The following is a 16,502-nucleotide window of genomic DNA, read 5'->3' as shown; positions in this document are numbered from 1 at the left end:
CTCTTACAAATTATGCTGCCTGACCTTCTGGATTTTTCCTGTATTTTCTTTAATGTTTCATTTAATGTGGTGATGCATCTGTTTGATTTTACCCTCTTAAAGGAACCAATTCTGGCTAATTTAAAATAATTGCTATATTATGATTCAATGTCTAATGCTTTAAAAATTTCACTAAAGTGTAACAAAGTAAATGAAGCCGTTTCATTTTAAAATGCTGTAGGAACAGTATTTGCAGATATCTGTTTTCTGCTTGCACTTACTATTGACCTACAAGGAAAGGCACATTATTGAGATCACACACAAAATGCTGGAGGAACTCAGCAGGTCAGGCAGCATCTATGGAAAAGAGTACAGTCAATGTTTTGGGCTGAGACATTGAGGAGATACAGGGCTGGGAAGGGAAAATCCGATAGAAGAGGACTGAAGGCCATGGAAGAAAGAAAATGGGAGAAAGAGCACCAGAGGGAGGCGATGGGCAGGCAAGCAGACATAGAAACATAGAAAATAGGTGCAGGAGTAGGCTATTCGACATGGTGAGAGAGGAAAAAGGGGATGGGGAATGGTGAGGTGGGGCATTACCAGAAGTTTGAGAAATCGATGTTCATGCCAACAGGTTGGAGGCTACCCAAACAGAATGTAAGGTGTTGTTCCTCCAACCTAAATGTGGCCTCATCATGACAGTGGAGGAAGCCATGGATAGACATATCGGAATGAGAAGTGGAATTAAAATGGGTGGTCACTGGGAGATCCTGCTTTTTCTGGCAGACGGGGAGTAGTCTAACTTACCCCTGCAGTTCTCCTCATTAATGAGTTTCTTGTGTCACGTCTAACATGAAAGAGAGGTTTCAGGTTGGACATGACACAGAAAGTTCAGAGTAACACCTGGGAAATAGCAGTGATGTTGCAGCCCTCCTCTGATGAGATGCACGTGAGTTAGTTGCTTCCTACTTATGATGAAGGGAGCGATCCTCTTGACCTTCCTCTCTTCATCTTCCCTCCACTCACTTTCTATGATCACGTTCACTGTTGTGCTTCACACCAAAATGAATGGTTCTAAAGCTCCTCTGTCACAGAGCTTATGATATTGCCCTAACCTTGGTCTCTCTACTCTCTGCTGTGTTCTGAAATTGTGACAACTTCTCCAAAGAACAAGCAGCACTTCTCCACAATCAGCTTCCTTGTTCTTCTGGTGGAAAGTATTAGTAAATTTCCAGTAACCCTGGCTCCAGCTACTAGCATACCTGGATTCCTAACCCTTGATGTTACAAGCCCCAAGTGTGACTTCACTGCACTAGGTTCACATTCCCAATAAAGTACAGTCTCTGAGTGCAGGGATCCGTGAAGCGTAAATCTGTTGTTAATGAGAACTTAACATATTAATGTGCAAGCAGATGTTAACCCATTGTGATCTCTGAGCTATTAGGGACCAGTTTATTGGAGTTTTACTGTACTTTGTACAGATAGAATCTGCTGAGATGGTCATGTATCTATTAATATCAGGTTAGACCTTGCATCACACCTTCTCTTTGAGCACTTTATCATATTTCACCATTCTCACCAGTAAAATTCCTCTCAGCCCTACTCTGAGACATCCTTCCAATGTACCATGCTGAGCCTCAGTACTGAATGACTTCTTTGGTGATTTCAATCTTCCCATCAATTTCCCGACCCTAATCCCTTCAACTTTCTCTTCTAAATTTAACCCTAAATGAACAACACCTCATATTCTCTCTGGATAATCTTCAGTCTGATGGTATGTACATTAAATTTTCAAGTTTCGGTAACCCTCACCTCCAGTGTGCTTCTTCCTCTCTCTTTCCTTTTGATCCTCTTCCAGTGTTTGCATGGCCAAGTGGTTAGGGTGTTCAACTAGCAACCTTAAGGTCCTGAGTTCGAGCCCCAGCTGAGGCAGCATGTGAGTCCTTGAGCAAGGCAATTAAGCACACAATGCTCCAGTCTACCCAGCTGAAAATGGGTACCAGCAAAAAATGCTGGGGTCAACCTTGCGATAGACTGGCGTCCTATCCGGGGGGGTTGGGGGGGGGGGTAGTCTCGTACTTTCAGTTGCTTCATGCCTCAGAAACTGGCATAAGCACCAGCCTGGTGAGCCACAAAGGCTCAGGACACTTCCCATTTTCCTTCTCCGGCCTACATCACCCATTTTTAAACACCCACCCCACCCCAACTCTTGATTCCATCTACATGCCAACTACATGTTTTAGGCATCAGCTGTATTTCAACATCTCCCCCTACCCACCCACCACCACCACCACCACCATCAATTTTCTTTTATTTAAAATGTATTTGGATATACTTGAAGAGCTTAGACCAGCAAGGCAGCCCTCCTAGTACTGAAAAATGAGGTTATTGCTGAACTTTATCAGTTAGCATAAGTGCTATAAGCCTGATAACATTTATTTTCTTTGTGTTTCGATTTTCTTGTTGGCAGATTGGCCGCTGCGGTTGAACTACTTGTGACAGAATTCATGATGTACTGTGAAAGGTTTTGTACATGCATATTATGTATACATAAATCCTCTTGCTCCCTGTTGATGTGAAAAATGTCTCAATTTTCTTATCTCCACCTTTCAATAAATATATATTCAATTGGATAGGTCCTATTGCTCTAGAATTTTCTTTCTAAATATCTCTGATTCATTATCATTCTCTCCCTTTTGCTCCACACTCTGTTTCTCACAACCAACTACCTTGCCTTTTTGCCCTTCAGCTTAAAAGCTCCATGATGTGATTTGCTGGTAAGGTTTGTTTGAAAACCTTTTAAATTTCATTTCTACTACGTAAATGTACTTTAAGTAAAAGCTTTCAGTTTGGGTAAATGTCAAAAGAGTATAAGTGTACTGAATAGAAACATATATGTTTTACCACAATTGTCATCTGTAAAACTGTTGTCACATTTTAATTTTGATGTTGCGCTGTTATCAAATTAATTATTATTTGCCTCAGATCAAAAGTTGCAACAAGGCCAGTGTTTAACAATGTTAACCTTGCACTGCAAAACCATACAAAGGGAAAGAACATGTTTATTGTGCAGAAGAGACAAAGAAGTGGCGAAGATGTCTCGCATAAAGCAATGCTCAGATCTGAAAGGAAAGCAGTTGATATGGAAACCAGAGAAATCTTCAAACAACACCATTTATCACCTTCGGCTCCACCAGAATGTACAATATTGAAAATGAATCATCTTTCTGACAACCTGGTTGCAGGTATATTCTAGAATGCAATTGAAATGATCTTCAAATTAACTTTTGAATAAATCAGTGACTTGCCTTATGCAGAAATAAATTAGAATAATAAGCTTGCCAATAACACTTGGTTCCATCCCACCCCATTGTGGCTTACAGAATACACAACTAAGCTGCACTGGTTCTGCTTCATGCACTCATGATGAGCTCATCAATTTCATCAACTTTGCCTCCAACTACCACCCTGCACTTAAATTCACTTGGACCATTTCTGACAACTCTTTCCCCTTTCTCAGTCTCCTATCTCCAACTCTAGAGACAAACTGTTTACCAGCATCTTTTATAAACTTGCTGATTCCCGTGGCTACCTTGACTATAACTCTTCCCACCCTGTCTCCTGTAAAAATGTGATTCCATTTTCTCAGTTCCTTCATCTCTGCTGCATCCATTCCCAGAAGGAGGCTTTCTTTTCCAGCGTCCTTTTTCAAAGAACAGCGTTTCCCTTCCTCCACCATTGATGCTGCCCTCATCCACATGTTCTCCAATTCCCAAACATCTGCTCTCATCCCATCTTCCTGCCACTTTAACAGGGATAGAGTTCCTCTTGTCCTCAACTACCACCCCAAGAGCTTCTGCATCCAACATTTTCCTCAACTTCCACCATCTCCAACATGGATCCTGCCACCTGACACACTGTTACCTCACCCCACTCTCTGCTTTCTGCAGAGATCACTTCTTCTGTGATTACCTTGCGCATTCATCCGTCCCCCACTAATCTCCCACCTGGAACATATCCCTGCAAGCAATTGAAATGCTATGCCTGCCCATTCACCTCTTTCCTTACCTCCATTCAGGGTCCCAAATAATCTTTCCAGTTGAGGCAACACTTCACTTGTAAATCTGTTGGGGGTCATCTGTTGAACCTGGTGGTCCCAATGCTGCCTCCTCTACATTGGTGAGACCTGGCATAATTTGGGGGACCATTTTGTCGAGCACTTCTGTTCGAACTGCCAATTACTTAATTTTCTGATTGCCAACCATTGTAATTCCAGTCACCATTCACATTCAAACATGTTGATGCATGGCCTCCTCTTTTGCTGCAATGAAGCCACTCTCAGGCTGGAGGAACAACACTGACTGTTTATTCATTTCCGTAGATGCTATCTGACGTGCTGAGTTCCTCCAGCATCTTGTGTGCATTGATATGGATTTGCAGCATCTGCAGACTTTCTTGAGTATATATCATCTAACTATCCTCCAACCTGATGGCATGAACATCGATTTTTCCTTCCAATAGTTTCTTCCCTCCCCTTCCCTCTTCTTCCATTACCATTTACCTCTTCTCCTCACCTGCCTATCACCTCCCCCGGTGCCCCTCCTTTTTCCCGTTCTCCTATGGTCCACTCTCCTCTCCTATCAGATTACTTCTTCTCCAGTCCCCTATCTATCCCACCCATCTGGCTTCACCTTCTAGCTAGTCCTCCCTCCTTTACCCCCACTTTTTTATCCTCCTGCTTCCTTTCCAGTCCTGAAGAAGGGTCTCTGCTTGAAGCATCAACTGTTTATTCATTTCCAAAGCTGTTGCCTAACCTCTTGAATTCCTCCAGCATCTTGTGTGTATGTGTTGTTCGAGATTTCCAGCATCTGCGAATTACTTGTGTTTAGATTACATAAATGTCACATACTAATAATTTTGTTATTTCTAATTGTTGTCTCATAATTAAGAATTTAAATAATTTCGGAATCAGGATGCTACTTTCCCATTAAGTGCATCCTATTTCATCCTAAATATAATGAAGCAACAATAAATATACTCAGAGGACTCACTTTACTTAGGCCTTTCATTGTATATTTATTCAAGTCTGCAACATATTCTTGTAAAAATCATACACAGTGAAGCATTCATTACAGGTAAAATTCAATGTGGATGAGCCGTGGAATTAAGATACTATTAAGGTAGGGTGTAATGGGAAGGACTTGCTGGGAGAGAGAATTTTAACCTCAAATTGGGAAATGCATATATAATTGAAGCCTATTAGATCTTTAGGGAAAGAAAAATGGAACAGGATGAATTCAATAGCTCTTTCACAGTGCAGATACCAGGGGCAAATAAGCAACACACACAAAATGCTGGCGGAACTCAGCAGGCCAGGCAGCATCAGTGGAAAAGGGTAAACAGGTCGACGTTTCGGGCCGAGACCCTTCATCAGACCAGGGGCAAATAGCTGTGTTTCAATGCTGTGTAATTCTATGATTCAACATATTTGTGACAACTTTAAGTATAAATATCTGTTTCTGTGTTGCTCTCTTTGAAGAAGTTCGGATTTTTTGGCATTTTTGCAAAGGAGATGATTTCCCTCTGATGAGTTGAGTATTTTCTACATAGTGCAGATGATAACTGTGAACAGAGTTTGGTTAATCTGCCCGAGTTAGGAGTTCCCTTCTGTCACAGGTAATATATTATGTCCGAGATATGGTGCATTGCCGTTATGACTGCTGATGTGCAGGTGTTGCTATGCACCCATTCCCAAGATCTGCTCCGTCCTTTGACTCATTTTCTGGTCTGAAGGTCAGTTGTGCAAATTTACCAAGACTTTGCCCCATCAGGGAATCCATAATGAGATATTAGCTGCATCAGAGCCCAAAGGCTCATTGCACAATTATGTAATTTCTTCAATTCTAGCATTTGCAGGAGGCAGAAAATTTAATGTATCAATGCACTTTGCTGTATAATACTAATTGAATGATTTTGTGAAGACTAAATTGCTAAAAAATCCATTCCTACATTACAGTACCGGGTCAAAGTCCAGCAATGGCAAATGTATCAGATAGTCAATTACTTAAAATAAAAGAAATTATACACCAACTAGGTTAATGCCAGAGAAATTGACATATACCAAAGGATTAATTTTGTTCAATTTTACCTTTGATTGACAGTTCTACTCTGTAAGAAGTTATTCTTACAACATTTCTATTATAATAGGTACCTATTTTGGCATCTCACAAAATAGCTCTGATTCATCAGCCCTCTGCTGAGCCCTCTATCTAATTATGGTGTTCCTGGAATTCAATCACAACACCTACAGGAGAGCAAGAAATCAAGAGTAGCCTAATTTCCCTCAGGGTGGCACGGGATGTTAATGAACCCTTAAAGGATTGGAAATTAAATTCCACTGGAAATAATTTGCAATTTCCTATGATTTTATCCACCCAGGTTTTTTTGCAAGTCAGACCTTGCTGGAATAATCCAATGAAAAGGAAGGAAATTGACATGCTTTATATATAAATTCACTGAATCTGTTCTGCTTCAGAACTGAGCCATATAGTAAACAAAGTAAGGCAAATGCTGGTAGGAGTTTGACACATACCTCAGCTGGTATTGGTTGTCCTGGTAACTGGTGTTTGAATCAAACTTGAAGTATTCCAGCTCTTTAATAGTGCAAGTGGATGGCCATGCTGTTTCATACAGTCTAACAATCAGATTTTACGCAAGAAGCTTACCTGAACATCTATTAACACAGATTACTTTATTATGTCTTGCACAGCTAAATATAAGGATGACCACCTACAAACAAATGCTGAAGTGATTCTTGGACAAAATATTACTAATACAGTACTGGATGAAACTGATTTTGAGAAGCTAAAGTCAGATAATTGCGAGGGGGAAGAAAATGTGTCAAAACACTTACATCAGATGGAAAATAACTGGCATATTATTGCAGAAAGTAGTACTTTGTATGAAGATATAAAACTTAGCCAGAGCAATGAAAGCACAGAAGAAAATGCCAGCCTAATAACAGAACTAAGCACAGGAAAAAAGAGGTGCAACCCAGGGTGGAGAAGTGCATTTTTTGGAATTGAATGCTTTAACCAGCAAATGAAGACTTGTGTAAAGCAACAGGATTCATTCAACTCTAAAGAGGAAGAGAACATTGAAGCTAAATTGATGGTAAGCGCCCTATTCAACTAACTTCAAAAATAACTTCAAATACATTGCATGACACTATTGTTAAATGAATCGTGGATTTGATTTCATGGAAAAACACCAAAAGATAAGAAATGAGCCCATTTTAGTAGATCAAATGTGAAATAATACAATAACTATATTACTATACAACAATGAATTGAGCAGTACATCATGCTGTTACTAGTAAATAGTAACAACTTTGTGGTTTCATCCCTTTTTATGTCTTCTGAATTCATGTTCTAAATGTCCATTTTATTTTATTTTGCTTTTTTTTTCCCCTATACCTACTGTATTTTATTTGTGAACATTTTGAAAGAAGCTGTTGTCTTTTGAGAGACGACTGATATTCCGAGCCAATTTATAAAATGAATTGCACAATAACTAAATGTTTTGTAAACCACAGGTATGATATTATATGTGATGTGATTTTCAGTATACAAATATCAGAGCTAAAAATTAATGAATAGAATGAGCACTTCATTGATTTGAACAAAGTAAAAGATTTTCAAAAGAATTATTTGGGAGATTTGTACAACCGCAGCAAAATAAACATTAAAAACACACTGTATTAATCAATTACCTGAGACAGCAGCATCCCAAAATACTAATATTATCAGATGAAAATTATTCTATCATTATTAATATAATTGTTTATTATCATCCTCAATGTTTTCCATTGTATATTTTATTTGTAGTATTCATTTGGCAATAAATGAATGCTGGGGTAATTATTTTCTTTAATATTTACAAGAGTTGTTTAGAAAACAATTATTATTTTTCTTCTAATACATTATTAATGAGTGCTTTATAAAACCTCAAATGAAATGCAACCTAAAATCAGACTGTTCAATATAACAGAAGGCCTGGAAGTTCCTTGCTTACCTTTTATTGCCTTAAAAGTAATATAGCAATATTGTCTAATATAGTTTTAAAAGTCACATGAGGTCAGAATCCTGGAATGCAAGGTTCCCAGAAAAAAAAAGTTGCATGTCTAAGAGGATGCTGCCATTTGCACTCCACAGCATTCTATTGATCAATTGCAAGATTGGTATTCACTACTTTAGGATCCAGGTTCTTGAGGAGACAAATGCACAATACAAAAATAAAAGTTTTGCTTCAAGGGTAGATGTGCCCTGGAAGACCTGGATAATGATGATGGTTTGAGGCTGGTATGAACTTTCCTGGGACAGCCAGGGGTGCACCGTACACCAACTCGGCCGACGAGGTATGCAGATCCTCTTTGGGCGCTGTGTGAATTCCAAGTAGGACCCAGGGAAGCTAGTCCACCCAGTTAGGTCCTCTCAGGCGGGCCATGAGAGCCGACTTCAAGTGACGGTGGAAGCGTTCTACTAGTCCGTTCGACTGTGGGTGGTAGGCAGTTGTGTGGTGTAGTTGCGTTCCCAATAGGCTGGCCACAGCCGACCACAGGCTGGAGGTGAACTGGGCGCCTCTGTCGGAGGTAATGTGGGCCGGTACCCCAAAGCGTGTTACCCAGGTTGCAATCAGTGCTCGGGCGCAGGAATCGGCAGATGTGTCGGTCAGCGGAACAGCCTCTGGCCACCTCGTGAACCGGTCTACCATAGTTAGGAGGTACCGTGCTCCTCGGGACACTAGTAGGGGCTCCACAATATCCACATGAATGTGGTCGAACCTCCGGTGGGTGGGTTCGAACTGCTGCGGCGGGGCTTTAGGGTGCCGCTGCACCTTGGATGTTTGGCACTGCGCGCACGTTCTGGCCCATTCACTGACCTGCTTGCGAAGTCCGTGCCACACGAACTTTCTGGAGACCAGCCGGACGATTGTCCTGGTAGATGGGTGCGCCAAACTGTGAATGGAGTCAAAAACTCACCGCTTCCAGGCTGCCGGGACATTGGGGCGAGGTTGGCCAGTAGCCACGTTGCACAGGAGAGTCCTCTCACCTGGGCCTACGAGAAAGTCCTGCAGCTGCAAACCCGAGACTGCGGTCCTGTAGCTGGGCATCTCGTCGTCTGCCTGCTGCACGTCCGCCAGTGCTGCATAGTCCACCCCCAGGGACAGGGCCTAGAGAGTGCATCCGCCACGATGTTGTCCTTTCCCGAGACATGCTGGATGTCCGTCGTGTACTCGGAGATGTAGGACAGATGTCGCTGCTGGAGAGCCGACCAGGGATCGGACACCTTCGTGAACATGAAGGTCAACGGTTTGTGGTCCGTGAACGTGGTGAACGGCCTGCCTTCTAAGAAGTACCTGAAATGCCGGATTGCCAGATACAGTGCCAACAGCTCCTGGTCGAAAGCACTGTACTTGAGTTCGAGGGTTGCCAGCGCCCCTCGAAGAGCTGCTCCAGCACCCCACCGACTGCTGTGTCGGGTGCGTCCATTCTGGGGAGCACCAGCATTGCGGCATCTGCCAAGGCTTCCTTGGCTTTAACGAAAGCGGCCGCGGCCTCCTCGTCTCAAGTAATGTCCTTGCCTTTAACCAACATCAGGGTGTTCAAAGGGCGCATGATATGGACTGCTGAGGGGAGGAAACGGTGGTAGAAGTTCACCATACCAACGAACTGCTGTAGGCCTTTGGCCGTGTCGGGCCGGGCAAAGTGGCAGATCGCGTCTACCTTGGTGGGCAAAGGTGTTGCCCCGTCTTTGGTAATCCTGTGGCCCAGGAAGTTGATGGTATCGAGACCGAACTGGCATTTGACCGGGTTGATCGTGAGGCCCAAATCGCTCAAGCGGGAATAGAGCTGGCAGAGGTGGGACAGATGCTCCTGGAGACTACTGCTGGCTATAAGGATGTAGTCCAAATAGATGAACGCAAAGTCCAGGTGGCGTCCCACCGCATCCATTAGCCACTGGAACGTCTGTGCAGCATTCTTCAGGCCGAACGGCATTCGGAGGAACTCGATCAGGCTGAACGGGGTGATAAGTGCTGTTTTGGGGATGTCTTCAGGGTGCACTGGGATTTGATGGTATCCCCGGACAAGTTCTACTTTGGAAAATATTCTTGCCCCGTGCAGGTTTGCTGCAAGGTCCTGTATGTGCGGCACGGGGTAGCGGTCTGGAGTTGTAGCCTCATTCAGTCTGCGGTATGGTCTCCAACCCCCAGCTGCTTTGGGCACCATGTGCATGGGCTGTCGGACCTCCGTACGATCCCCAATTCCTCCATCCTCTTGAACTCCTCCTTCACCAGGCGGAGCTTTTCCGGGGGGAGCCTTCGTGCACGGGCGTGGAGGGGTGGTCCCTTGGTCGGAATGTGGTGCTGAACCCTGTGTCTGGGCATGGCTGCCATGAACTGCGGTGCCAGAATCGATGGAAAGTCCGCCAGGATTCTGGTGAATTCATTGTCTGACAGCATGATGGAGTCCAGGTGTGGGGCCGGCAACTTGGCTTCACCCAGGGAGAACGTCTGGAAAGTCTCAGCATGTACCAGTCTTTTCCCTTGCAAGTCGACCAATAGGCTGTGAGTTCGCAAGAAGTCTGCCCCAGGAGTGGTTGGGCCACGGTGGCCAGTGTGAAGTCCCACATGAACCGGCTGGTGCCAAACTGCAGCTGCACTGTGCGGGTGCCGTAGGTCTGTATCGTGCTGCCATTTGCAGCCCGCAGGATGGGTTCTGGCTTCCTGTTGCAGGTGTCGTACCCCATAAGGGGCAAGACGCTGATTTCCGCTCCGGAGTCGACCAAGAAGCGGCGTCCCAACTGTTTGTCCCAGACATACAACAGGCTGTCCTGGTGGCCAGCCGCCATAGTCATTAGCGGCAGCTGGCCCTGGCCCTTGCAGGGCGGGCAACAATGGCGGGCTTTTGTGCCCCACCGCTGGCGGTAGAAACACCACTGTTCACTGGCCTCCTCACTCCTGCCTCTGTGTTGTGTGCTGGGCCTGGTCTGGTCCGCTGTTGGGTGCGTGGCCTGGTAATCTGACTGATGGATGCCATGCTCCCCCTCTTGGCTTTCCACAGCATGTCTGCCCGGGCCGCCACCTTCCAGGGGTCACTAAAATCTGCGTTGGCCAGCAGCAGATGTATGTCCTCGGGCAGTCACTCTAGGAACACTTGCTCGAACATGAGGCAGGGCTTGTGTCCATCAGCCAGGGACAGCATCTTGTTCATCAATGCTGACAGCAGTCTGTCTCCCAAACCGTCCAGGTGAAGCAGGCGGGCACCCCGCTCGTGCCGTGAGAGGCCAAAGGTCCCAATGAGCAGCGCCTTGAATGCTTCATATTTGCATTCTTCCAGGGGCAACTGTATGAAATCCGCAACCCGGGCGGCCATCTCCTGGTCAAGGATGCTCACCATGTAATAGTAATGCGTGGAATCAGAAGATATCTGCCGAACCTGGAACTGGGCTTTTGCTTGGCTAAACCACACGCGTGGTCACAGCGTCCAGAAAGTTGGCAGTTTTAGCGAAACTGCGTGAAGAGATGAAGAGTCGGTCATCTTTGGTCCAAATCCCGTTTGGACCGTCGGGGTCACCAATGTAGCGATGTACTACATACAGAGCTAGAGACGACACGCAGTCGGTAAGTCGTTTCGAGGCTAGTTTATTCAAACTTCGCGGCACTAGCATTTAATCCCTAGCACCCGCCCTCTCCTGGCGAAAATGACGTCAGAGGTGCATTACCAAAGTCTCCCCCCGCACGCTGGCTATTTGTGAGCCGGTTCGCCTGCGCAGAAAGTGGGTCGCCACAATGGATAATATCTCTAGATACATGTTCTTTCTTTCGGGGAACTTTATGTAACCTCCAGAGCAAAAACCAGTGGCTGCTCCCCAGCAGTTGCTACGAGAAATACTACATGAGTGAGGTCTATGACTGTCCACAATGTAGAAGTCTTTAGAGTTATCCTGTGTCCACTCTGAAGTACCGAGAAACATGGATTCTCTCTCCGTCGATTGTGCTGAGTGCTTCCAGCATTCTTTGTTTTTGCTCCAGTTATTATTCAATTGACATCAGTTTTTCTTCCAGTTATACTGCAAGAGTCTCTGTTCCACTGTCTTTTACTGTATGCACTTTTGAAGGTTTCTGTGTTTATTCTTGAACTCATGTGCCTATCTCCATATTGGATATGTAAAACGGTCCTAGATATATACTGTTATTCAGATCACCTCCCTGCTCCCTTTCCCGTTACATCCATGATTGTATTTCTGCTATTTCCTACACTCATAAAGGACTTAATGATTTCAGTAGCTTTGATTTTCCACTTTGCTCTTACTTTAATAAGCTCAAAATTTCACTCCTACCTACTTTATCATCTGGATCTTTAACTCAGGGTATATGTTAGCTGATATTATTCACAGTAAGCCTACCAACTCCCACAGCTATCTTGGTTATCCCCCCTCTTATTCTGTTTCCTATAGGATTCTATTTCAATCTCTTACTTTCTCTGCTTGCATGGTAGCTGCTCAGATGGTGAGCTCTTCCACACCAGTACCTATAAGGTGTCTTCCCCTTTGCTTTAAGCTTGGCTTTCAGTCTACCACAAGTTGACAGAGCCCTCGACCGCCTCTCCTTTTTCCTCACACTTATGTTCTCACCTTCTCTTCTTCCAGTCAGAATATGCTTTGGGTTTCCTTCGTCTCACCGGCCTCCATGTTACATAGGGCATTCTCCATAATTTGCAACATCTCCAAAGAGCTTCCACCAAAAGACAATTCTTCCTCTGCTTCCCACCTACAGCTTTTCTAAGGGCGTCCACTTTGCAACTCAGTAGTCCACTCTTCCATCTTTGCCAACCACTCCCTTTCTCAGCACAGTTTCCCATTCAAACATTTGAGGTGCTGTTCTTTAACTCTTTTCTTCCCACATTTCTGGGACCCAAGTAATTCTTCTGGGGAAAGTGGCAATTCGTTTCTTCCAGTACAGTCTACTGCATTCATTGCTCATTTGTGGCCTCCCCTGTACTGCAAAAATTCAAACGTTCAAAGTACACTTATTAACAAAGAATGTATAATTTGTACGACCTTGAGATTTGCTTGCTTACAGGCATCTGCAAAGCAAGAAACCTGAAAGAACCCAATTTTAAAAAACAACCAACCCCCAATGTGCACAGAGAAAGAGAAAAAAAACACAAATCATGGAAATAATAGAAGCAAGCAACAACAACAGCACACTGGACCAAATTGAATCCCTGATCCAAATCCCCAGAGCAGCCCAGAGTAGGCCCAAAACCTCCATATTCAGTACATCATATTAGCAGGCCAAATTGTCGTAAAATTCACAAACACAAAAACACAGCAGCCGAGGCCAGTTTCATAGCCTTAGCACCACGGAGGGAGGTGCCCCCAGTCTGTCTGGGTCAGTGTTTAATTGCCTGAACAGTGGATCGTACATTGCATTATGACCTGGGTTCCACTGCAACAGATCACTCTGGGCCTAGATTTCACTGCTGAAGAAGCTGTCTCAACTTCTCCAAATTGGCTCAGTGTGACTCTTGACACACTGCCTTTCCAGACTATCAGGGCCAGTGTTTAAATTATCCAAACAACAGATCATGCCTCACATTAGGACTCAGGCCCAGCTGTGGTCAATCACACTGGGCCTAGAACATGCCGCCCAATAATTTGCTTCGAGCCCAGATTTCACTGCCAAAGAAGCCGTTCCCAAACTCTCCAAATAAATTTGACACTTATAGTGATCCACCTTCATACCTGGGTTGGTTGGACAGGCATCAAAACACCTCTGCGTCTGCCAATGGAGATTTGCTGAATGTCTTGCAGCAGACCCCCATTCAGTCTGCATGAGTAGATCCTGAGTTTCACTTTTCACTTTAATTATCCATTGCATTATTATTATTTTATTGTATTTTTTTGGTATTTGCATAGTTTTTTGTCTTTTGCACTTTGGTTACTTGTTAGTCTTAGTGTGTAGTTTTCCAGTGATTCTGTTGTATTTCTTTGTTTTACTGTGAATGTCTGCAAGCAATCAAATCTCAAAGTAGTATATGGTAAAATTTTAAAAATGTTGTTGATAAGTTTGAACTTTGAACCTTCAACTTTGAAAAGAGTGTTAACTATCAAGATTTTATACTCCTCGCCAGAGTTATCGACAGTAGAGGGTCGTGTACATGCCTTATTGTGCACATTTGAGACATGAGCTACCAATATAAGGCACTTCAAATTTCTGAAATATCAGAGCTGCATCTACAAAATAAGACCATAAGATATAGGAGCAGAATTAGTCCATTTGGCCCATTGAGTCTGCTTTGCCATTTTATCATGGCTGATCCAATCTTCTTTCAGCCCCAATCTCCTGCGTTTTCCTCGTATCCTTCATGCCCTGACCAATCAAGAATTTATCAACCTCTGCCTTAAATATATATAGAGATTTGGCCTCCACAGCTGCCTGTGGCAAAGAATTCCACAGATTCACCAATCTCTAGCTAAATAAATTCCTCCTTAACTCCATATTAAAAGGACACCCTTCTATCTTGAGGCTGTGTTCTCTCATCTAAGACACTCCCAGCATAGGAAACATCCTCTCCACATCCACTCTATCAAGACCTTTCACCATTCAATAGGTTTCAATGAGGTCACCCCTCATTCTTCTGAATTCCAGTGAATTCCAGAGCCATCAAACACTCTTCATGTGACAAGGCATTCAATTCTGGAATCATTTTCATGAACCTCCTTGAAATCTTCTCCTGTTTCAGAACATCCTTTCTAAGATAAGGGGCCTAAAACTGCTCCAAACACTCCAGGTGAGGCTCGCCAGTGCTTTATAAAGTTTCAACATTACAGTCCTGCTTTTATAGTCTAGTCGTCTTGAAATAAATGCTAACATTGTATTTACCTTCCTCAGCATAGACTCAACCTGAAAATTAACCTCCACAACTCCTAAGTCCCTTTGTGCCTCAATTTTTGGTATTTTGTCTCTATTTAGAAAATAATCAACCCTTTCATTTCTTCTACCAAAGTGCATGACCATTCACTTCCCAACACTGTATTTCATTTAATGAATGTAATGAATGTATTTCATTTACCCATTCTCCTAATCTGTCTAAGTCCTTCTGTAGCCTCTCTACTTACTCAAATCTACCAGCCCCTCCACCTGTCTTCATAGTGCCTGTACACTTTGCAGCAAAGACGAATTCCATCATCCAAATCATTGGCATGTATCATAAAAAGAATTGGTCCCAATACAGACCCTGTGAAACACCATTAATCACCGGCAGCCAACCAGCAAAGGTTCCCTTTATTCCCACTCTTTGCCTCCTGCGAATCAGCCAATGCTTTATCCAGGCTAGAATCTTTCTTGTAATACCATGGGCTCGTAGCTTGTTAAGCAGCCTCATGTGTAGCACCTTGTCAAAGGCCTTCTGAAAATCCAAGTACACAACATCAACTGATTCTCCTTTTGTCAAGTTGTCTTGTTATTTCTTCAAAGATTTCCAACAGGTTTGTCAGGTAAGATTTTCCCTTGAGGAAACCATGCTGACTATAGCCTATTTGATCATGTGCCTCCAAGTACCCTGAGACCTCATCCTTAATAATCAACGCCAACAGCTTCCCAGTCACTGAGTTCAGACTAACTGGCTTACAGTTTCCTTTCTTCTGTCTCTCTGCCTTCTTGAAGAGTGGAATGACTCTTGCAATTTTCCAGCTTTCTGGAACCATTCCAGAATCTAATGATTCTTGGAAGATCATTACTAATGCCTCTACAATCTCTTTAGCCACTTCTTTCCGAACCCTGGGGTAATCTGCCTCCAGACCTTTCAGTTTCCCAGGAACGTTCTCTAGTTAAGGTAACTTAACACACTTCATGACCCCTGACATCTGGAACTTCTACCATACTGCTCGTGTCTTCCACAGTGAAGACTCATGCAAAATACTTATTCAGTTCGTCCGCCAGTTCCTTGTCCCCCAATACTACCCCTCCAGCATAGTTTTCCAGCGGTTCGATATCCACTCTCACCTCAATTTTACCATTCATGTATCTGAAGAAACTTTTGGTATTCTCAGTTGGTTAGCTTAACTTTCGTATTCCATCTTTACCTTTTTAATGTCTTTAGTTGCCTTCTGTTGGCTTTTAAAGGCTTCCCAATCCTCTGACTTTCCATTAATTTTTGCTGTATTACATGGCCTCTCTTTGGCTTCAATATCCATTGGCTGAATAGATAAATGAATGTCAGTGTGCTCTCCCAGGCCAGCATTCCAGCACTGATGCTTGTCCTAGACACAGTTAACTTTGATGGACATAGTACAGTATTCACGTGTCTGACAAAACTCTAGAAACTGGAATTATTTCCAGCTCCATTACAACAAAAGGTTACCAAAGGGACACAATTCATTAATGTTCTGAGAACCTCCTTGAAAAGGTGTGGCCTCCCTATTGGCTTTGGGAAGTCCCTGGCCTATAGTGGCAGA

The 16,502-nt window shown here is 43.6% G+C and overlaps 1 protein-coding gene across 5 annotated transcripts in view; it reads left to right on the top strand.

Moving 5' to 3' along the window:
• LOC132379566 (kinase non-catalytic C-lobe domain-containing protein 1) overlaps window positions 1-16,502 on the top strand; it is a 154,117-nt gene that overhangs the window by 95,643 nt on the left and 41,972 nt on the right. For all 5 annotated transcript variants that reach the window (XM_059947624.1, XM_059947627.1, XM_059947626.1 and 2 more), the window contains 2 exons: window positions 2,965-3,224; window positions 6,749-7,152. In XM_059947624.1, coding sequence (XP_059803607.1) covers window positions 2,965-3,224; window positions 6,749-7,152 — 664 coding nt within the window. The remainder of the gene's footprint in view (window positions 1-2,964; window positions 3,225-6,748; window positions 7,153-16,502) is intronic.

The sequence above is a fragment of the Hypanus sabinus genome, chromosome 22 (assembly GCF_030144855.1).
Source record: "Hypanus sabinus isolate sHypSab1 chromosome 22, sHypSab1.hap1, whole genome shotgun sequence".
In the NCBI taxonomy this organism is placed as follows: domain Eukaryota; kingdom Metazoa; phylum Chordata; class Chondrichthyes; order Myliobatiformes; family Dasyatidae; genus Hypanus; species Hypanus sabinus.
This window is presented reverse-complemented; position numbering and strand designations above follow the sequence as displayed.